Source organism: Uloborus diversus, chromosome 7, assembly GCF_026930045.1.
Source record: "Uloborus diversus isolate 005 chromosome 7, Udiv.v.3.1, whole genome shotgun sequence".
NCBI classification, from domain to species: domain Eukaryota; kingdom Metazoa; phylum Arthropoda; class Arachnida; order Araneae; family Uloboridae; genus Uloborus; species Uloborus diversus.
The window spans coordinates 41106925-41131795 of record NC_072737.1 but is presented as its reverse complement, the minus strand read 5'-3'; the positions used below and the strand labels follow the sequence as shown (position 1 = coordinate 41131795).

General features: G+C 32.6%; 1 protein-coding gene across 1 annotated transcript in view; it reads left to right on the top strand.

Moving 5' to 3' along the window:
* Positions 1–24871, top strand: part of LOC129225615 (diacylglycerol kinase 1-like) — a 144200-nt gene that overhangs the window by 51266 nt on the left and 68063 nt on the right. Inside the window, exons 5-7 of the mRNA XM_054860082.1 lie at positions 1348–1485; positions 7585–7710; positions 21439–21488. Of these exons, the coding sequence (XP_054716057.1) occupies positions 1348–1485; positions 7585–7710; positions 21439–21488 (314 nt within the window). The remainder of the gene's footprint in view (positions 1–1347; positions 1486–7584; positions 7711–21438; positions 21489–24871) is intronic.

Sequence of the window (24871 nt, the reverse complement as noted above, 5' to 3'; positions counted from 1 at the left end):
CATTTGTGATGTCATCGAACAGAAGCATAAACATTGAACGCTCGCCGATTTAATCAATTTTTTAAAAATATTAAACTTAAACAAATTATTTAAAAAATGGTCAGATTCTATGTTTTCAAGCATGCTCTTTCAGGAAAAAATGTTTTAAAATTTTGGAAACGACCCCATTTGCCAGAAAAGACAACTACTCAAACGCGCGTTCCCATCCAAAATAGCTGAACTTTAGCTGATGCGTCGGCTCGTATATTTATGGTATGGTAAAGTTTTCCATTTATCTCTCCGGCACCATATGGTTTAGAGAGATGAAACGGAAGGGAATGGCTTTGTATTCATATCCTGTATTTAATGGTACATGTATCAACCTGGGGGACGTTGACAGTCTGGAAGAGATCGCGTTACAGACATACACTCAGACAGACGCGTACAGATTTTGATTGTATAGAATTAAAATCCATTAGTTTCAAACACATTTTCGAACTTACGAGGCTGGGCCATATATGGCCCTTATAAGTAATGTCAACAGCCCATAACGTAATACTAAAAACCATAACAGTTTCAAAGAGCAACCATTAGACATTAAATTTGTAAGAAGTCATTTACAATTTTTCGTGTTCGTTTTTATACACGCTTCTGGAACTCAGTTCGTGGATTTATCGAAATTGAGTTTAAATCGAAAGCATAAATACCGTGATCGTTATTATAAAAGATTTGCTACTTTTTTTTTAAAGATCATTTTGACTGTTTCGGGTTGTTCGAATTGTAACAGAATATCGGCCGTTCTAGTGTTGAACAAAATGCATATGAGGCAGTGAGAAGCAAAGGGATGTAAGTGACAAAACTTAAAATTTGGAGATAAGAAGTACAAATGGTAGGTGAACATCTCATCTGTCTTGGGGAAAGATATAGTATACCAGTAGCCTTGGTAGGTGCTGCTGCACAGCATGATTTAGAACAAAAAATCAATGAAAGCCCACCAAGAATGTTATCTTTAAACGCGTTTTACTCAAAACTTGAATATGTCCACTTGCAACGCGTTTTACTCAAAACTTGAATATGTCCACTTGCAACGCGTTTTACTCAAAACTTGATACTCAAAACTTGAATATGTCCACTTGCATCCCTTTGCTTCTTACTGCTTCATATGTGATAGAGTGCGACCTGCGACGAAGGAGTAGATGAAAAAAGGTAAATTTTTGACAATGGGGGTGGAGTCAAATATTTCGAAACAAATGAGACATCAATTTTGGGCCGACCTTTTGGGTTTTTTTTTTTTTTTTGATGCTAACTATATGCAAAAATGAACTGAGGATTGAATCACCGTGTAGTTAAACAGAATAATATTTTCAGGGAGCGCCTCCGTGCATCCCATGGTGACGGTGACTCCGAATTATACGGACCAGAAATCCTCCGATTCTTCCCCCAATCACAGCCAAGTCTCTAGGAACTCGTCCAGGAAGTCCAACAGCTCCGTGCTTGTGCACAGCGGTGAGTGACATATTTCTGCTTCATTACACAGGGGAACAATTTTTAACAAAATGTATGATGAGTCACATTTTTAAGAGTAAGATAGGCATTCTGATTTAAGAACTGTAATTAGTTTTATTCTATCACGTCAGGTTTTTTTCCTGCACGCTATGAAGGTGACCAATGTGACTGTTTTTCATGGGAGAGCGCGTGTCACAAGACCTGCTGTCCTCCTATTGGCAGATACAAACCTTTTTAAAATTAAAATTCAGTGTTTCTTTTAAAAATTTATGATGTTTAACCTTTGTGACAAATCTGAGTTTACTTTATTGTCAATGCAAAAGAAAAATATTTAGCAAGGGGTGATATTTTAATTGTGTGTTCATCAGTAACACAAAAAGATAACTTTTTGTATGCAATGTATGTAACTGTAGCTTACATAAAAATCTTTTATTTTGTCCTACATATTATAAATGTCCTACATAGTGTGTATTGGTCGTTATGAATACTTTATAGCTTTTAATTTGACGTGATGAACTAAAACTAAGATCATTTCAGACTCAGGAACCAAAAGTTAGTCAGAAACAAATCTAAAGTCGTAATCTAAGTCAGCTAAATCACTGTTTCCCAATGTTATCAGAAATTCGATGTTATTAGGGCTTCTGACTTTATAGTTACCTTAGTTGAGATGAAAAAAATATGATTGTATTTTCATGTTCTACAAATATACACGAAGTTTTGTGAACAAGCTCAAAAATAATTTCTCGACTATATTGTAGTTTAATTTCAGAACAAATCGCTTGATTCAAACACGCGTTGAAGTGCACCCAAACATTCTTTTTTGCATATTACACTATCAAATCGAAGGTAATTGCAGGGTGACAAGAAAAAACTTAGACACACATAATGAATCATAACTTTAATTCTAATAAAAATATTACGACCAAACATTTTCAAAGTGGCAACTTTAAGTCTTAATACAGAGCTTTAAACGCGTCACAAAATTTTCGGCTGTGGGCCGCACCTCACTTTCTGAGATTTTATCCCATTTCTTGCATAAGGATTTTTTTAGGGATTCCAAAGTTTTATGAGGTATATAACTCACCCTTGTCTCCATGATGGACCAAACAGAATAATCCATTGGGTTCAAATGTGGGGAATAAAATGGCCATTCTTGAGCCCCAATGAAGTCCGAAAAAATGTGTTTTGCAACAATCTTGAGTGCCTTTAGCTCTGTGTGCAGGTGCGGAATCTTGTTGGAAGGTCCATCTTTTGTTTTCAAAGACTTTTTGGGACAAACATGAGACAACATCTTATAAATTGTGTTTGCGGTACGTTTCTTGATTAATCTTTATCCCTTGATCAACAAAAAAAAAAAAAAAAACGAGTGATATTTTCTCACTAACACATATCCTATCTCAAACTATTAGTTTGGGGTCGTTAACACCTTCTAACAATGCAAGCAGGTATTGGAGACAAGGATGTGTGATAAACCTCACAAAATTTTGGCATCTCGAAAGAAATATTTATAAGAAAGAAATGGGATAAAATATCAGAAAGTGAGTAGCGGCCCATAACCGAAAATTTTGTGACACGTTTCAAACTGTGTTAAGGCTAAAGGTAGCCACTTTGAAAATTTGTTAATATATTAAATGAAATAATGTATTCATCTTTATTTTGAAGTTTGGTCGTAATATTTTCATTAAAATTAAAGTTAAGATGTATTATGTGTGTCTAAGTTATTTCTTGTCACCTTGTAACTTTGGAAAACATAATTTCAAAAACTAAAATAAACCCATGCAGCACGTAATGTTTATAAAGTTTCAAATTAAACAAAATGTGTGTATTATATAATAAACCCGTAATAACCTGGCGAAACTTTTCAACAAGAAGGGACCACGTTCAAAGCATTTTTCGATGGCATTACCAACTGCTCTATATGTATATAGGAATAATATAAACTTACGATCAAGCAGGTATTGTAGCATTTCAATGTGGCTGATATGATTTACCACCTTGTTTAACCATAAATTAAAAAATATCAGGACTTTTTTAATACTGCTACGACTAAAACAGATAATACCCATAGTCATTGTGTATGATAAAACAATGCTCAGTTTGAAAATTTGGAATAAGCAAGACTATCAAAGAAAAATGAAAGTAAGGATATAAGCAGAAAAATATGACACAACACAATACGTTAGACCAACATATGCTTAACTCAGCTTTTTAATTAAAAATATTTAAAAATTGAACTAATTTGGAAGTTTGCAAATTTAAGATAAATAAAATATACTGTTGTGCGCAGGTAAAGGGCAGAAATGAGTTTTCGAGAAATTAAAAAAAACGCATTTTGGATTCATTACTAACGATAGGGGAGTGTTCGAATTAGACTTGTTTTTTTTCGTACTTTTTTTTCAGCGGGACACCAAATAAGCTAGCTCTGCCGCACAATAGATACCAAAATCTGCAAAAAAATTTAAAAATAAAAATTTGTGCATAGTTACTGACTGCTCTTTACCTCCCCACGGCAGTGTACAACTACTGGCGTTGGTCCTCACACAAATTTTAGATCTAACCCATGTATGAACAAATAAAGATTTACGAAGGCTAAAGCTGAAAACATACACTAAGTGTCCAAAAAAAAAAAAAAAAAAGTCGCGCTCGAATTTTAAACGTTCCAATTTTGGAAGAAGGTGATTCGATGAGTATTACAGATATTTGCATAAAAATTTGCTCGATGCATGCTTAAAATGCGGGCGTTGCACTAAAAGACGGTTTAGTTCGAAGTAAGCATGGCTGGAATCGGTAGTTGTGTTCGAGGAAGTGATATAACAGAGTTCAAAAAGGGGCAAATTGTTGGCCTGTACCAAAGTGGGGCAAAATGCAAAGACATAGATGAAAATAGTGGTATAAGATTGTGAACTGTTCAATGCGTTGTTAAAAGGTGGAAAGATTGCGGAGAAGTCACCTGTTAGCGACATCTTTGCGGTTGTAAATCCATTCTGGACGAACGTGACCGGCGTTCTCTGAAGCGATTAGTGAAGGAAAATCGCAGGAAATCGACAGTTCAACTCATAGCACTCTTCAACGAAGGAAATAAAACAATTTCCAAACGCACAATGCGACGAGAACTTCAAAAATCGGGACTAAGAAGCTGTGTTGCAATAAGGAAGCCACTTGTGAGTGCCATTGATCGAAGAAAGAGACTACAATTTGCAAAAGATCATAAAAATTGAACTGTTAATGATTAGAGAAAGGTGACGTGGTCCGATGAGTCAAGATTTACGCTCTTTCAAAATGACGGAAGTGTCAAGTTTCGAAGAGCGCCACACGAAGCAATGGACCCTACATGTCTCGTTTCCACTGTGCACTCTTTCTGAGGCAGTGTAATGATCTGGGGTGGTTTCTGTTCATCTGTACTAGGCTCGGCTGCATTGTGCACCAACCGAATGAAGTGTGCACAGTAGTACCTTAACGTCTGGAATTATCATGTTGTGCCATCTATGGACTTTTATTTTCCTGAGGGTAGTGGTGTATTCCAAGACAATAACGCCAGAGTACACCGTGCTACAATTGTTAAATCTTGGTTCGATGAGCACGATGCATCATTTCAACACATGATTTAGCTACCATAAAGTCCAGACCTCAATCCAATCGAGAATCTGTGGGACGTACTCGAAAAATCACACACCGCATTCCTTCATCTATCGAACGTTTAGGAGACCTCTTGATGGAATTGTGGGCGAAAATAAAAACGGATACTCTACAAAAGCTCACTGAAGCAATACCACAGCGTATGAAAGCTGTAATACGCGCAAAAGGCGGTCCAACCAAATTTTAAGGCATGCGACTTTTTTTTTGGACACGTAGTGTATATTCATCTCAAATGAAATAGAAAACTCAAGTTTTTTCAAAAGCATAAGACAGAATTAGTGTAGATTATTTAAACTAAACGTTAAATATGAGATATACTTTGGGTTGCATAATAGTAAGCGCTAACATTTACTTACAACAGAAAGTTACCTTCTTTTATTACGCGCCTTTTAAGTAAATTTTACGAGTTTAACAAATCAAAATGCTCGATTTTATCAAATTATCTGACTCAAATTTGATGTATAATAATGAAAAGTTAACCATGAAGTTTCTTCTTTTATCTGTATACTAAGCCATCGTGGGAGAAAATGTCTTGGCCAAAATGTACCCAATTAAAAGCAATTTACCTTTCTTTCTATTGGATAAAATGGGATCTTCCTGACAAAGAACGTGAATAAATTTTGCTACCTTAGCAACATAATGGTTTTCAACGAAAAATAAACGGTGAACCATTGGCCGCTAATAGTATTATTCAATTAGTTGTAAAGATAGTAATTAAATCAATGTACTCTTTGAAAGCAGAAGATGCCGGCAGATGGGATAAAAGAAAAAAAAAACTACCCTTCCTACCAATCTTTCTCTTAAAGATAAAGCAATCTTATTAGCTTTAATTAGGTTAGGTAGGTTACAGTTTCGGTTCATCTACTTCGAACAGCAGTAATAAGAAATATCTTGCATAATTACGTAATGCTTCATAATGTACAACGAATTTTCAAGATTATGTATTGTTATCATTTCTAGTTACATTTGAACAAAACATAATTTTTTTCTGAGAATAATCATTCTATTTGATCTAAATAACTATACGAATAAGGGAGCAGTGATATTTACTCAAGTTGTTTGAAACATGGACAATTTTCTATTTTTTTTTCTAATAATGCATTAGTTTAATTCTATTATATTTTTCATAGATGTAACAAATGCAAAAAACCTAAGGAAAAAAAGTAATATTAAGGCTAAGTTTTTAAAGTAATAAATCTAAAATAGATATGAATTCCTGCTTAAAAGTTGCGATTCTTCAAAGGTGGTACTGAAGATGTAGCTAAAAATATACAATTTAAGTTTTACATTGGTTAAAAGATCGCGCGTCCCATCTTTTGCATGCTCCAGAAAAGAGTTTTTCATTTCTCCTGTTAAGTTAGGATTACGTAACTTACGGCTGGCTGGCTATGAGGTACAGATTATCGAAGTGTGAGGTCCTGAAATCTGCTGAAATTTTAAGAAAGTTGAAATATTTAGCAAGTTTTGGTGATAAAAGGAAGACATCTTTCATATGATTTGTAGATGGATATCCTGCCACATGCAGATGGTGAAGTAGCGTAGTACATTCCCTTTCTTGCCAAACCTTTAAATTTGGCAATGTGTGTTTTAATTTCGCAGATTTTTAAGGTGAAGACAAGAAAAAATATTTTAAACGATAAAAAAAAAGTATCACCATTCTTTTTCAATTGCCCTCTTGGTTTTTTTTTTTTTTTTTTTTTTTTTTTTTCAGTTCTTACACAATTAGTGTGTTTACCTGGTCAGGCTATAACAACACGAAATAAATCCGTCATCACTTTCTTTTTTTATCGCTTTCCTGCAAACGTGGTAGATAAGGTTCCTGAAAATATTTTTCTAACTATAGGGTTAATTTACGCAAACTTTTTGTGACATGTATTTTATTTCCTTTATTTTTTTACTGACGTATTAGTTTTTTCATCATTTTTTTACAAACCCAAGTTGTCAATGATGCCAAAACAAGTATTAAGCACCTGTTTTTTCAGTAAATTACCGCCGTATAGCCAGGGCTAAGGCAGAAATACATGAAATACACCGCCAGTTCAGTCATTCCAGCCAAGGACTGCAGTTTCGTGCTGATTAGCACTCATTAGCTCGGCTTAGGAATTGACTGAGCTGGAGGTGGAAAACCTTTTAAGGAAACCAAGAGTGCCAAACAAACTCGTCTCGTGGTCACTCGTCTGGTCAGGGCTAATTCTGTATTAACTACTAATTTGTTTGGCACTCTTGGCTTCCTTAAGAGGTTTTCCACCTCCAGCTCAGTCAATTCCTAAGCCGGGTTGACGGACGACTGCACGAAACTGCAGTCCTCGGCTGGAATGACTGAGCTGGCGGTGTGTTTCATGTATTAAGCGCTTGGTTCCCTTTCTTCAAACTAGAGTGCCAGTTAATTTTGACTGTTTTAATAACAAAGCTTTTTTTTCTGAAAAGTATACTTATAAGAGGGTTTTCTCTCTCTTTTGTTAGTTGATCTGAAGCCTCTCCGTAAAGCCAGTAGCCACGTTGATGTATATTCTTTGAGAGTGCCCTTGAAAGATATAGTTTGCTACCTTTCCCTTCTTGAAGCAGGACGTCCAGAAGACAAGTTAGAATGTAAGTGAAATTGTTTCATGAAAATAAAATTTTGTATACATGCCATGATGTAATTGACAAAAACAGTTGATCCTCGATCTTACGAACTCTTCGGGACCACACAAAAAAGTACCTTAAAACGAGAGTTCATACGATCGAGACGCATCGAGAACTATGTACGACTTGCGGTACACATTTTTCAGAGATAAATTTTATCATTACCGATGGATATTTAATTTTTTGTTGTGTGCCAAATATATGTTTTTTTCCTAACAACGGCGCGCAAAAAAACTTAGATTTTGAGATCAAGGTCCATTGACCACTTTTAAACTAATTAATTTATTTACAAAGCTAAAACCTTCGACGATAACGTTATATATTATAAACGAGAGGAATGATCTTCTCTCGTGATATTTTGTATCTCGTGTGCCGCAATTCTTTGAAAAGAGCTACTTTTACCTACTCTGATTTCTTTAAAAAAAGATTTTTTTTTTTCCATTCGTAGCTCCGAAAAAAAATGTTTAAAAGGAGATTTTTCCAGACCTGTGAATTGTTCGTAAAATTGTGAATTTCCAAATTTTGAATCTCAGTGCAGCTAAAACAACATAAACAAACAAATAATAACATAGTTAGTCTATTAGCAATTTCCAGAGAAAAAAAAAACTATTTTAATCATTAATACGAAAAAACATAGTAGGCATTTAATAACTCAAATTATCAGAAAAGAAAAACTCAACTTTCTTTCAGACGTGGCGTCCGGTATACCGAACATGAATTTTTAACAGCTGCTTATCATTTATTAATTGAATAAATTACTCGATTTTTTTCGTAGTTGACTCTTTACAGTCTGCTTATTATTATCTGTACAAGAATTTTTCATTTTGGGATTGACAACATAAAGAAATGGGGGTTGGGAGAATGGGACAGGCTCATTTTCTCAACCACAGATTCTCGTCGCAAAAGCGAGTTTTTTTTCTGATTTTTTTTTAAATATATAATTTTATATTAATCATTTCAAATGCTTATATTATGTTTTATTATTGTTTAGAGAATGTTTTACATTGGTTAAGTATTTCAAAATTCGGTCTGAAAGGGTTAAGGATTAAATGAACCATAAAATATACTTGGAACTTTTTTAAAAGATGGGAGGGGGTGGGGGTCAAATTGCATTGTTAAATTTATTTGAACATAAATTGCATAATTTAACCAATATTTTGTATTGTTATTGCAGTTCAGCATAATCTTAAATCACATTTTATTTCCTAATGTTATTTTGAAGTTGCAATTTTTTACTTTGCCTTCATGCTCCAAAATAAAATAATTTGAAACCCTTCTTAAATGACTCATGTACAAGTCATTAACAATTGATTGTATGCAATGAAATGGGTAGTTAAAAAAAGGAAAACATGATTAATTGGGGCTAACTATTAAATTTGAACTTAAAATATTCACGAGAATAACCATATATTAATCATTAGAATGGTATTGTCCTAAATGACATCTACGCTATTTGATCATAATCTGCTTGAAATTTCTATTGACTATTGCACTCCTATTGCTTGCCGCTTATCGTAACTTACTCTATTTCCGTGGCTTAGATTGTCACAGGAATTTCTTAGCCGAACCGAATTTGAATATTCAATATGAATCCTAGTATTTCGATTCTTTAGAGAATGGCTTAGAAACCAATTTATCCCATTCCTTTGATAAGCACGAGCAATTATCATAACATTACATTATACGGATATTCCAACTTTATGGAGTTTAAATTTAACTCTGAAATTCTGACATTTCGCCAGGAGTTTCATTTCAAACGGCTCTCGTTTCGCTCGGTTAATTGTTCTCACCGCATTTTGAGATCATTGCTTGAAATTGATGTTTTAAATAATAGCTTATAATGCGTAAAATGCATCGGCTAAGGCAAGTGCTGCACCACGTATTTGTGTATTATTCCTACCGAGATACCAAACTAAGATTGATCCGCGATTAAACATTCATTTAACTATACAATTTTTGTATAAAACGCTGGAAAATTAATCATTGCATTATGTTTCTGTAGTGGAGAGTTCAGAGCCCTTTGAAGTTGAAAGCATGCATTTACATTTTATTATATTGTGCTATTGTTTGGTAAATTAGAAGGAAAAGTGCATAAAAGAAAACTGCTAAAAATGCAGGAAACTTTTATGGTAAATATTACTGTAAAATGGAGTGTTTAAAAGTAAGAAAAAAATACTGTAAATTGTACCGAAAAAATAAATCATTGCAGCGTCAATTGATACACCACATGAGTTACAGTGTGAAGCACACAGGACAGTACTTCTCCTCACATGATGTGTCTCAACTGGTATGCTGGGCAGCAAAGACGCCTGACGATACGAAGGCCCAGAGTTCGAACCTGCTTCTCGCATTTTGAAATTTTTCAACTCTTATTTATTATAACGTAAAACTGAACAGTAAAATATGATTTTACGGTAAAAGTTACTGGCAACATGAATGTACTTTAAATACATGGTTATCCATGGTTTTAGATCCATCCAAAAGTTATCCGGGGCAACATGGATAACTTTTACCGTAAAATTTCAGAATTTTTTTTAAACAGTGAAGCTAAATGTTTAAAAACGACACTAAAAAAAATTAAAACGTTGATTAAGTAATAATGCAAATTTTTCAATATGCAAAGAAAAAAAAGTATATCATTGACACGGATAAATGTATGTCGTCAGGAGGTCTGTGCCATCTAATACCTCTTTATAAAGTAATTGCATTTCTTCTTTTACTGAGCAATCCCGAATTGCTTATTAACCTCCTTTGACCAAAGTTGATGTTGCTCGGGTTTTTCAGATTGCCATGACGACGAGAGTAGCTAACTTGTTGTTTTAATATTTAATAAGACGACAAATTTCCAGCGTCAGGGCTCCAAATCGTTTACTCTCATTCAAGGCTTAACTTAGCAAATTTTACTTTTAAAAGCGGGGGGGGGGGATGTAAAATTACATTTTTTCAGGAATAAAACATCAACTTTTGTTAACTTAAAAAGTAAAACTTCCTCTAAATATAAAATTTCTTGATTACTAATTTCCATCATTTAAGTTGATAAGAAAAAAAAACTTTTCTCTGGAAATAATCTTTATAAGTACTGGTGGATATTTTCCGTAAAATCTTTATCATTATCACCGCATCCTAATCACCATTTCCTTTTTTATGAATATACCTCGTACTACCTATTATATAAAATCATCAGTCATAGTATGACGGATGCAAATTTCTTAGCCATTTCCATCACATTCCATTTGAAGAAACAAAAATTCAACGAGTAGGGTCCTGTCGCAATTCGTGATTGCGAAAAGCGTCACTTGAATTCAAGACGTTAAAATTCGAATGAATGCTGGAAGTTTATTTCATTTTTGATTTCAAACATTTTTGCCCAATACGGAACAATTAAGAAAACTTAGCGTTACAGGCTACTGGATAACTTTTATGCTTATATAAATATTGATCTAACAGTGGATTCGCTTGTAACAGACTTAACTGGAACGATTTTGTGCTGTAGAACATATTCAGGAAATGACTTTTTTTTTCAACCAAACAATCAAGATGGCTTTATTGTCGTTACTTTGTCCAAGGCCTGATTTTTCACCTTCAACCTATTGTAATTGAGATTGGTAGATAATATCAGTCAAGTGATCATTGCTTGTGTTGTCTTTGTGACAATCGATAACTACCTATAACCTTGCGTGGCACGCCGGTCCTACGTTGGTAATAACAGTAGATTCGGCAAGAAGGAACGATGATTATTTTAATCAAACTTAAAGGACAGTTTTAACTTTGATTAGAAATTGAAAGTGGAAAAGGTGAAGAAACCAGTTTTTTTCCCCTAGGCCATTTACTTTTTTTTATGTGTGTATGAAATTTGAAATATTCATGGAAAGCTACACATTTCTAACACCAGTTTATTTTCCTTTGAGGTAAATTGGCTCAGAAAGTTTTTTCAACGGAAAGTTTTAACTTTGATTAGAAATCAAAAGTGGAAAACGATGAAGTTAACCTCGTTTATTTCTAGGTCAGTTACGTGTATTTAAATGGGTGTATACAATTTGAAAATATCCAAGGAAAGCGCTCAAAAGTAGTTTTATACTGATTCGTGCTTTTAGTTTCGACTATTGCAACGATGTATTTGCCGAATAAAAGTTCTTTGCATATGTTTCTTGGCACATTTTCTTTGAGGTACATAGATTCAGACAGATTTTTTGACAAACTTTTTCAGAAAAGCAAATTTCAAATCTCTAATCAATCTTGCGCGAGAATCGAAAGAACAAAAAAGAAGAAAAGTTTGCAGCGAAAGTTTTCTTTTAAATATAAAAAGGAAGAATTTTTTCTTTTTGTCATTTGTTTCATGCTCAAACGGAACGGTTTTTTGTGATCAAGATTTATCTTTGATGGAAAAAAAAGGAAGACTTTTTTGTCTTCACTTAAAAATGTCAATGGTGGTACGCTTCGCGGAAAAACACCACTTATTGACACTAGTGCTTGTTTTAGTCCCTGCCATTTTACTTCTATATGGACGTGGAGGTTTCGATCATTTTTAGTAGAAACTAGAGCAATTGCTCCAATTTTAATAATAAACATTTATTTTTAGATCATAAGAGTAATGCAAGCGAAGAGAACCAATGTGTTTTCATAAGATCACTAGTTTTCTTTTAAAAATTCAATATCTTGAATTCCTTCTAAAAATAAAGGTTTAGTTAATCCAACTAAATTGCACATACCATTACTTCATCTGATACATGTAATTACTTATTTGCGCTAATTTTTAACTTTTTAGTTTTCCTTATTTACTCGTGTATGTGATAAGATATAATAACTCTACAAATGAAAATGCTGTAACCTATTTTTTTTTAACCTTTTCTTTTAAGTATAACAAATAAGTCAGGAAATAAACGTTATCTTACTATCTGCCATCGGAGCTAGATGGCTCAGAATTTAGTGCAATTCACTTTTTGTTCTATCCCCTATTTTACGTCAAGATTATTCCCCATACACTGAAACCTGTCTTATAACAATACGGTCTATAACAATAAACTTATCTATAACGATGTTTTCCTTGGTCCCAGCAAAATGCCAACATGAATAATTAAACTCTCAAAAAGGAAAACCTGTCTAACAATATTTTTTTAGGTCTCAATAGGTTCGCTGTAGACAGGTATTGCTGTATTACGTCAACTGCCTTCGGTGGCTGCTTGATAAATTTAACAACGGTATGAATTGATTTCAATTGATAACTACGTAGGCTGTTCAATAAGTAATAAGATTTATTTTACTGCCGCGAAACCAATCATCGGAATGTTAATTCATGTGGCATGCGAAATGTCTGTTGTTTGTATTAACAAAACCTGCCGATAGATGGGGCGTACAGGCTCATGTTCCTGAGTATCACGTGATTGAATTGAAGCCTGTTAGCGGGCGCCTACAAGAAATAAGACTAATTTTACTGCCGCGAAACCACTCATCGGAATGTTATGTTCTGTGGCATGAAAGATGTCAGTTCTCTGTATTTAACAAAACTTACCGATAGTTGGCGCATACAGACTCTTATTCTTGAGTATCACGTGTTTGAATTGAAGCCGATTGGCGGGCGCCTACAAGACACAGCCAGTTGTCAAAATGGAAGCGTCGTTAGAACTAAGTTATGCGACAAAAGTTTGTTTTTGTCTTCAAAAATCAGCATCGGAGATCTTTGATACGATACGTGAAGTTTTCAACGATGAAACAATGTTTAGAGTCAGTACTTTTTGCCGGCATAAAGCTTTTAAGGAAGGCAAGCAGAATATGGAAGATATTGAACTTGAGGGACAACCTTCAACGTCCATCACAGAGACAATGATTAACACTACTGCTATTATCATCAAGGGGAATCTCAGAATTATTTTACATCACTGAGTTCTAGTTGTTTCCTCAACTTAAGAAACCATTACGAGAAAAACATTTTGAAAGCAACAAATTATGTCTAAACTCTTCGGAGGCGGTTTTGAAGTAGCTCTCACAAACTTAACGTTTACAAGTTTTTCAAGAAGTGAACATAACGTTGGAATAAATGCATTTACTTATTGAACAGCCCTCGTATATTACTGTACATTTATATATATCATCTCTGCATCTACCTACCTCGATATCTTTCTGTATGTTTGTCTATTTCTGTATCCATCCACCTCTGTACTTATCAATCTCTCTAGATGCTTTCAATCTTTATTTTCTATTTATATCAAGAACACATTTTCTACGTTTATCATTCTGCGCATGTCTACCTCTATAAGGGTGAACGTTTTACACATTTTTAACATTATTACATCTCTAGATACACCGAATAACATTCATCAATGCATATTTTTTTCTAACTGGAACTGAATGTGGTCGTTTCCAAAATTTCAAAAGTATTTTTTTCTAGAAGAGCATACTTAAAAACATAGGATCTGACCATTTTTTTTAAATAATTTGTTTAAGTTTAATATTTTTAAAAAATTACTTAAATCGGTGAGCTTTCATTGTTTACATTTCTTGCCGATGACATCACAAATGATGAAATGCCATTCTGTGTTGCTACTCATAGAGCTAAATATTTAATTCGCCTCTTTACTCCCGTGTATTGGCAACGTTATTGTTGATAGCAAGCGTAGAGTGCAATTTTAATTCGCTGCCTGATTATCAAACCGTAGAAACGTAGTAGAAAAATGCACCAAAAAGCATCATTTGTGGCGTCATAAAGACCACGCCTTAGTTGAAAAATCGGACAGTTTAAAAAATTAATTAAAAAAAAAAAACTGTTGGGAAAATAAAAGTATTTTCTGGACCATGTTATTTTTTTTTTTTTTTTTTTTTGCTCATTCTACCCATTTCAATGACTAAAAGTAGTACTTTTGACTGAAGGAAACCACCCCATTGTTGGGGGAAAATTTCATTGTTAAAGACTACCAATAAGTGACTACTTAAGGGTTAATGAAGAAGCCTGAGTTAAACAGAGTTTCGCCGTTTGCACCAATAAATTGACACACGTGTTAGTTCCGGTTCAAAAAACTAAAGGGTAATAAAAAAAACTATTGAAGAATTTTATATATATATTTTTTAATTGATTTATTAAACATCTAGCTCAGAGTTGCACACCTTTATCCAAAACTGCACCTGCATACTAAATTTCATGCATCTGGGCCTTGTTGTTTTCCCACAAAGCGAGAAACACACAAATACACAAAGATCTTATTTTATTACTAGTCGCAATTGCTTTTTTTTTTTTTTTTTGCCATTTACCTTTTTGTGCCAAGATAGCCTCTTTAGGTGACTGCCTGAATAAATTTTCAGGTGTTATTTATCCCTGTATATCTATCTATATAAATAAAAAATAGAACAAAGCATATTCTTTTATCTCTTACTGTTTCTACGTATATTTCTCAACATCGATCATTACAACGATGTTATGACTAATAATGTTTTTTCATAAAGATTGTTCCCCTTACTGCTTCTAGTTTATATAGTCTACTAGCTAATTTCCCGTCAAAGTAATCATTGGCAAATCAAAAATTCCAGAATACATTAACACATCTAAATACATAGATGTGTTATAGATGTGTTAATGTATTAACATTAACACAAACATTACATCTAAACACATCTAAAATCCTTGGTTATATCCTGCTGGCAGTACAAAAAAAAATTAAGAAAATAAATAAATAAGATAAATCGCCAAATAATAATCAAAATGGAAAATTTTTACTTCAAAACAAAAGCAAAATTTTATTTAGTCACAGTCGCGGGAAAAAAAGTGGCAACTTTCTGAATGGTTTTATTTACGCTAATTTAAAATGAGATCGCACAAACGATATTTTTCCGAATTGAAAATACTGTTTCATTAGGCTAAAAAATGCTTTCAATTTTTTCCCCGGTGATTTTATAGCCTTGCTTATTTTTTTACATTCGAAGAAAGTAAACATTTCAGGCGTATTTTTCGCGGGATTTCAAATGGGACCTAAAGCAAGAAAATCGGATTTTTTTTTTTTGGGGGGGGGGGGGTAGAAAGAGCCGTTTAATGCAATTTTCGGGTCTTAAAACTAAAGTTCGACCGGTTCGGTTCTTTTTGGGGGTTCGAATATCCCTTTTACTTTCCTTCTCGGGTGCCCGAGTACCTCCCTGCCAAATTGTTCGAATTCTGACGCAAACTGTGGATTTGTGTAGGGAACAAACACACATTGATACAAATATATTATCTATTTTATTTATAAAGATTGTATTCTCGAAAAAAAAAATACAAAGTATCAATTCTGTATATCTGAAGGCACTCAGTTTACGAATAAACAAAGTCAGTTTAAAAAACAAAGAAACAAAAACAACAACAAGAAAAAAACATAATTATTCTGAATTTTGAACAATATTGCCTTGTCTACAAGAATATGTGCTATTCCTTTTAGTTGTATTTCAAATGTAACATGAAACTAAAATTTGAATGAAAGAAAACGATATGAGAAGTATTACAATGTTTAGTAACTTTAAAATTTGGATACATAACACTCCTATTTATAGTTATCTATTTGTATTTTCATTTCTGACCTTTTTTATGTAACTTACATTGAAATTTGAGCAACAAATAATTAGTTTTTTTTTTTTAAATATTTGTTTTGAAGTCTTCACTCCTTAATAAATGTTTTCAACGAAAACTGAAAAAAGAAAAGTGCAGCATTGCAACTACAGGTTAAAAAAACAGCATTGAGTTACAAAAAAAGTTAATTAATTTGCATTAGAAAATGAATAACTCTAATTTTCAAAAAAAAACCTATTATGTCGTTTGTTTGTACTTTAACAGTGTTGTTTTTGTTTGTTTGTCAAAACATGCTATTCATTACTATGATACAATGCATTTAACGGGAAATCAGCAGCATTGCTGTTACTAAACCTTCGTCTTAATTGAGTTACATAATTCAAAAATAAAAGAAATAGAATAATCTTCTAGTTCAAAATGTATCTCATTCATAATTAAATAAGGATTAATTTTAATTGAAAAATAACAAAGTATGAAGACTGCAATTGCTTTATTCTTTGTTTAATCAACATATCCATCAACTGAATTAATATTCATAACAATTCAGAAAAGCTTCTTCCAATTTTACTAAATTATTTTTAAAGGAAACACTTGTTTTAGTATTATATCTAGTTGATCTTAGTTATTTTTTCTGCTGAAAATTACATTTTGAGCATCGTAAGGATATTACTTTAAATACAGTGACTGTTTACCGTGATTTTATTTCATTAATTTATTTGTTTAAATTCATTAGTTGCAATAAAATACCGAAAATAAAACTAGTAATTTAGCTGGGGTTTGAAAACTGCAATAAAACAATAAACCAACGACTACTGCTAATAAAAATAAACTTTGTTATTTAAAAAGCTTCCCCAGAACTAAACAATCCTACTTTTTTGTTAAATACCTTTCTGCTTGAAAAGCAAAAAAATAAATAAAAATAAATAAAAACAACGCTAAATGGCAAAAATTGCAGATTATTGCAAGCACGTGCTTCGAGGTTACAGGGAACCGCTTTTTGAATGCAAAATAAGTGAGTCTATGAACGAAAGACATCCGGCAAAAGCTATCTTATTTTGCGTTGAACAAAGGTTCTTTGTTACCCTGTAACACGTGTCTGCGGTAATCTGCAATTTGTGCAATTAAATGTCGTTATTTCTTTTTTGTTTTTTTATAAATTAAAAATAGTTTGTTTTTTTTAAATTATTTAAAAATTTTTTAGTTACAAAATACATGTTTTTTAGGAAAAGAGAAACATACAAAGGAATGAAAAAAAAGGTTGAAATTCGTTCTTTATGGTTACTAAGCTTTACATCTTAGTAAATTCCAACTAAAGGAACTTCAGGTGCGTAAATGACTACATAATGAATGGTTGTAAATAAGCGTTATATTTTAGCAAGTTCCAAGCACTGCTAGTTCCAGGTTCGTAAATGAGGAGATAATAAACTTTTATAAATATACACCTTATAGTTTGATAAATCACGACAAATACTTCCAGGTTACTCGTAACTGGTGAGCTAATGAGTCTTAACAAAGAATGAATAATTTATTTCCTGAACATTCTAAATGCATCGGGACGCCTCCTCTTCAGTAGTCGTACTGGTTTTCTTTCAGGGAACCGAGCAAAAACAGTATCTACCAAAAACATAACAATTTCACAGCATTTCATAAGGTCCTCAAAAGGCACTTTTGGATCGTACTATGATCTCCATAAGCGCTCTTATATATATCCATTCAACTGCCTTAGACAAGTTCAGCTGATTACGAAGCTGAAATTTTCCACACTGATTAAATATCTCTGCCTCACATTTAAATGTCTATCACAAAATTGGATGGTCTTAAACCAGAGTGAACCATCATCCACAATGTATATTTTGTATTGCGCTGAGTGATGGTTCACTTTGGTATTGGAATATTTGTACTACCAACCTGATGGTAAAATAAAAATCTGTTAACCCTTTGATTTATTTTCCTTTTCACATAGTTATCTTTGGCATAAGAAAGAAAGCAACATTTACAACATATTGATAGGTTAAAGTAGAAACTTTTAAAAAATCACATAGTTCACTCTTGCATAAGACCATCCAATCAGCAGTTAGCACACAAAAAGTTTGGAAGTGTACGAAATGAGCCTCAAACAGGCGAGTTGTTTTTCTCATATGTAGTTTTTTAAACTCTAACATACCCGCTCTTTGAATTGTCGGGGATGCAAGAGAATGTTTTAGAAATTATTACTTAACTTGGCAATCGATTGACGACCATTTATCAATACATCGCAGAATTTAGCTCCAAGGACATCTCGATTTAAATATCAGCTTGGTGGTGTTGCGATATTTGTCAAAGTTTTACTAGATCCGTATGTGAAACCTTTGGTGACGTTTCTTGTTTACATATTCTACATAAAAAGCTGCTCTCGGTACAGTTTGTTAGAATAAAATGTTCCTCTTAGTTCAGAATTTGTATATGAATAAAATTTTTTATTTGGTGTTAATATTACTTTTTTTTCACCGTTGAAAAAATCCTCTCAAAAGAAGCCGAGTGTAGAAGTAAGTCTATTTGTACCTAATATAATTCCAATTTTAAGGTTTTTGAAAACATATCCTCTTTTTGCTTCAAGATTTATATGTGTTTTAAGTTTCCTCGTAAGGAGCTAATGCTGCAGTTTTTTTAACAATTTTTAAAAATGCTCAAACAAAAAATGTTTTTGGACCTAATCTCCGAGTATAGCAAACGTTTTTTGATAAAATTTGTTCAAAGTAGGCAAGTCTTTTAAGGGTTTATGTTTACTTTATTTTCTTTTTGAAAATGACTAATTATCGCACTTTTTTTTTCTTGAATTAAGTAAATGTTCATTAATTCCCACAAAAAAATAAAAATTCCTTTTTAAAAAACGAGTTCAAGGAGGGCAACGTCTAATGCTCGAACGTGAATGTAAGCAACGATTTCTTTTTAGTGACTAAAAAAACATGGATTTTAAAAAAAGGTGCACAATGTGTCCACGTCAAGTCCGCCGATCACCTCGAACACAGTTTCGGTCATTTGTTTTAGTTATTGCGTTCAAGAACTATAAATGTTTTTAAGGTCATAACCGTGTTTTCAAAAAATAAACTCTCTTTCCTAAAATATATCAAAAAATAACGCATAAAAAAAAACCATATTCAAAAAATCAATACTTTTTACTAACATTATGTAGACTCAAAATATAGCTGTCTATACTTGTTACTGTTATACAGGGTGTTTCAGTTAGCTGTTTCAAAACTCCTAAGAGGGGTAGGGTTCATCGTGACGAATCGAAATCATATAGCAATTTGGGGTCGGAAATGCTTTCCTGAAGTGGCGATGTACACAGAAGCACCATAAAGAAAAGAGGTCCTCACACAGTGTTTCGATTAATACAAGCTAGCTGGACAAAGTCAAGTTCAGAATTCATCATTTCATCACACAAAATTAAAGTGTTCCTAAATTCACATGATGTTATTGTTCAAGATGGATATTATTTATATTAGTAAGGTTTTTTTTTCCTAATTTAATTACTCAATCTGATAATTAAACAATTCAAATTTTTTTAAAGATAAATGAAGTAGTTTTTGCTTGTTTAAAAACTTTAAAATGATGGTAATGATTTTACCCGTTTGTACGCGGGCTAAATTTTACGCATATAATAGCTGCACTTTTCCCTTTACTAATAAGGCGTATTATAGTCAGCACACTCTAGTACATTTCTTTTTCCTAGAGTATTTTCTTTCAAGTCGGGACTTCTTTGAAGAACGATTGAAGCACCCAAAGTTTTGGGTAAAAAAATATATGTTGTACTCGAATGTGCTAATTATAATACGTCTCATTAATAATGGGAAAGCTGCAGATACTTTAAACAGAAAATTTAGCCCGGGTACAAATGAGTACAAATCATTACCATCAGTTGAAAGTTTTGAAACGGGCAAAAAATCCATCGTTCATGTTTAAAAAAAAATTTTTTTAAACATTGTTTAACTATCTGATAGATTAACTAAATTAGGAAAAAAAGAACTTAATAGTATAAATAATATCCATCTTGAACAATGAAATGATATGAAATTAAGAACACTTTAATTTTGTGTGATGAAATGATGTCTGGAACTGAACTGATTTATTCTATTACAAACGGATGCGTACCTTTGAACCTTATTACTCACTTGACGGAAGGGAGTTAGACATAAACAAATAACTAAGTATCATGTTTTGGTTTATTGTTTGCATTATCCCAATACCCAAGTTTAGAATTTTGAACATAACTTTAGTCCACCTAGCTGGCACTAATCAATACACTGTGCGTGAGTGAAAATTTATTTTAATGATACATGTAAATAGTCAAAAACTACATAGGTCAAAGTGAGCGAAATTTTTTCCATCTTCTACAATGCACGCTTCACATCTTCTGCGCATGGAACTCCGAACAGACCAGAATACTCCCGGCATATCTCAAATTTCTCGGGTCGAGGAATCATTTTCGACCCCGCATTGCTGCATGATTTCTAGTCGTCACGTTGTCCCCGACCCCTCTTAGAAGTTCTGTAACAGTTAACTGAAACACCATGTAAAAAGTCTTTTCTAACTCATATTGTGGGAAAAAAAATGCATTTATTGTCATTTTTCCAGAATATAAATTATTTTGATAAATTATATAAGATAAAGCTTTAGTTCCGTTATTTTTTCTTAAACTACATCCCGGGGTTGACATGTCGTTTGCAGATTGGCTGTTTGTTGTCTTTTGTCCTGAATTCCTGTTGGTTGGCCCTCTTTGGTATAAATACCGTTGTGGTTGTTGTCAGTTCTCTCGTGACTTTCGGGTGTGTTGGTGATCTTTTTGCATTGATGATGATATGCTGCATTTTCTTCAAAATTTGTGCTTTCTTTACGTTGGTTTTTCACTTTAATCACGCGTACTTGTATAGCTCAATTTATCTTATACGTATAAAAGGTAAAAAATATCACCCATAAGTTTTTGAACGTTAGACTCAATAATGAAGCAACGTATACTTTTGCCAAGAAGAAACTATAAAAGCGTTAGATATGAATTGCGAGTAAGATTTTACCAGGTACAACATAAGGTTTTTTTTATTTGTTTTTATTCATTTATTTTTTTTTTATCTATTTATTTTTTTTTTTTAGTTTGTATACACTTTTTTTAAACTTTGTTTTATTTTTTTCAGTTACGTTCCGACTGTATGACACCGATGGTAATGGTTATTTGGACAACAATGTAAGTAATATTTATCATGTATTTGTAATAATACTCCATGCTATCTAAAAATTAATTTTGTTGACTTTAAGGATCTATCTGAGCAGTTTTTTTTTTTTTTTTTGAATTACTTTGAAAATTTTAAAAAGTAGTTTTGTAGTTTTACAAGTTAATGACCTTAGCAAAGGACAGCCAAAAATGGTTGTACATATTTCACGAAATAAAGCAAAACTTCAGTATCTGTTTGTGAGTGCATTTCTTTGCTGCACAATTGCTGTGTATCGGAAGTTTAATTTCCTTTGCATTTGTAATAACTTTGCATGTGTATGACAATTAGTGCTTAAACTAATTACAAATGATAGACATATGATGCATATACCAACTAATACGGGCTGATAGTTTAAAATTTATTGGCCTAATAAAGTACTACTTTGCTTGTATGATTTGCAAGGATTTTTGTTTTTCCCATTTCCTTTTTTAAGCATTTTTAAAATGAAATTTACCTGTCACGTGTGGGACTTACGGACAACAGCTATAGGACAATCAGTTCTAACAGTATATCCTCCGAATCTATTGTTGCAATTATTTTAAATATGTATACCTTGCTTTCCTGCTAAATATTTTTTTAGTGTTAGTTTAAAAAAAAAAATACCCTTAATGGGACATTCCGCAGAAAATTTGCCTATTTTGCATCCCAACGCATCACAGTTCCATAGTTTGTTTCAAATGTTCAATTAAAAAAAGTAATACACAAAAAAAAAGAAAGAAATCGCACATTCATGTGATTTCTTGGGAATGGAGGGGGTGTTCAATTTACGTTTTAAAATGAAATATAGACTTGTCAATTCTGGGACAAAGAGTCTTCTTTTTCTTGAAATGTCCCCAACTCATTTTAATGCATTTACATCTCTGCCATATTTACAGAGGATTATTTTCAAAAACATGGTGTTTTGGTACCGAGTCTGTTTAAGGGATACATACATTACAGCAGTCCATCATTATATCCTGCCACATCATATCACTGTTTACAAAATGTCACTTTCGTGGATTTCAGCCGTGTCCTTAAAATTAAAAAAACAAAAAAAAAAAAAAAACAGCATTAATTTTTTTATTACAAAAGTAATAAAATATTCTATATTTTAGGGTACATTTTCTTCCTTTTAAAAATCAATAATAAAAACTGATATTTGTGTTCTCTTGAGTTTACTGTAATTAAAAGCTTGTGCTATTCCTGCTCCAAGAATCATTCGACATTTTTAAAATTATCATCCTCCATTTTATTTGAAATTCGTGAGCTGAATTTATTATTTATTTTATTGTGTAAATCATTCTATAAGTTCGTTTTGTAAGGTGTTAGGTCTTTTAGGGCTTAAGTAGAGCAGGTTTTATCTTTTCAGGGGTAGGAGTTGGAACTCTTGTTTATATCCATTGTCATTTGACATAATGTTTCAAATCCACTACGCATTTTTCATAAATCGATTATATATTGTTATAATATTATTTTAAGTGGCAAAAACCGTTTTCCTCAACACTGATTAAAGTCTAAGTCTATAAATAATCGCTTCAACTGCCCTCTTTGTTAAATGAAACCTTGTTCATTTAATGGGTAAATAAGGTTTTTAATCAATATTTGAATTACCGAAGAAACTATTTAATCTGCACTAGTAGAGATCGGCTGGAGTTCATACTATCAAATCGTTCGGATTACGGAACATATTATGCTTTTAACAGTTAGAATCGGCTGAAATGGATTTAAAATGTTACAGAAATGAGATAAATGCTTTGCAGTGTAGTCTATTATTTATTTATTTGATGGGGTTTTTCCCTTTAGTGAAAAGTACTACTTTTAGTCTCTGAAATTGGTAGAATTAGCAAAAAATAAAAAACATAATAATAGTAATAATAATAACATGGAAGTAGAAAATACTTTTTTTTCCAAACACTTAATTTTTATTTTATTTATTTTTTTTTTTTTTATTTATTTCTGATTTATAAACCAAAATGTTGCGTCGTTTTACGACACAAGTGATGAAAACCATCTTGAATCGTAGCGCGTGGTTGCCTTTTCTGGCAAAATATCGCCTTTTAATGATTATTGCACCGTGAGCAATTTATTAATGGAACCAGAATTGTTACTTGACTGAAATATTTATTTGGCTTAGTTTGGCAGTATCCTGAAACTTTATTCTGGTAAACCTAGCGATTTGCTCACTTGTGACGTCAGCAACGAAAATTAAAACAACGGCTGGATGTCGTATAAGATTATTTTTCTAAGAGAGAAAAATAAGTCAAAATTATGAGGGGAAAAAAGGATTTTACCCCATGTTTTTGACCATGCGCGCTCTTTCAGAAAAAAAATATTTAAAAAAAAGGGAAACAACCTAATTTTAAATATAGAGTCCAAACAGCATTGCAATTGAATATTAGTCAAGAAAAAAAATATCTACAGTACCTGTGCAGGGTGTCCAAAAAGTCCTTAACATATTTTAAAAATTCATAGAAAAGCAACGAATTGGCGTATCAATTTAGTGATGTGCCGGATCGTTAAAAAAGTAGATCCGCGGATACGGATACGGATCATTAGTGGCAAGATCCGCGGATACGGATACGGAAATCAAAATTTATTTTACCCGATTCAACTATCCAAATGTAAAATTTGTTACGGAAGGTATTCCCGTCAGAATAATGGTAGTTTCTTCAAAAAATGTCAACTGCGGCAAAAATAGAATCAAGACTATGATTTAATCTTTAAAGAAATCTCCGTTAAAATTGAGGGAGAGTTGGAAAAATGGGCCAGCGCTGCATTAATGCTTAAACAGAATGTGAAAAAATATTTCTAGCTTACTCGGTAGATGTAGGACACAGGAGCAAGAGTGTAAAGCTGCTACTGGACAGGCTAGAAATAATTTTTCACATTTTATTTCAGCATAAATGCAGCGCTGACCCATTCCACCGAACTTACTCCGACTTATGAAATATAGAGCCGGGAACACCTTTACAAACAGTAAATAGGCAATTTAGTCTTACTTTTTTTTGAAGGATGCCGAGAAAAACAAAAATGAAGAATAACAGAAACCCCAAATCAATAGCAAAAATTAATATTAAATTAAAAATTCAAAAAAAAAAAAAAAAAAAACATGTCCTAGAGAGCCGACCTTATATTAAGATGAATTTCGCGGGTCAGATTACACACATTTGTTAACAAATATAAACTGACAGCAGTTAAAAATTTTAAATCATTGAGCTTTTTCTCCTTATCTTCCGACAATTAAATCGCCTTCCGACTACCAATCACGCGCATAAAGGCTTAGAATTGCATTTAAAATTTACTTAACAAGATTATAGTTCCTACTGTATATGAGTTGGAAGTTTCAAATAAATATCAAACGCAGAAAACTTCGTTC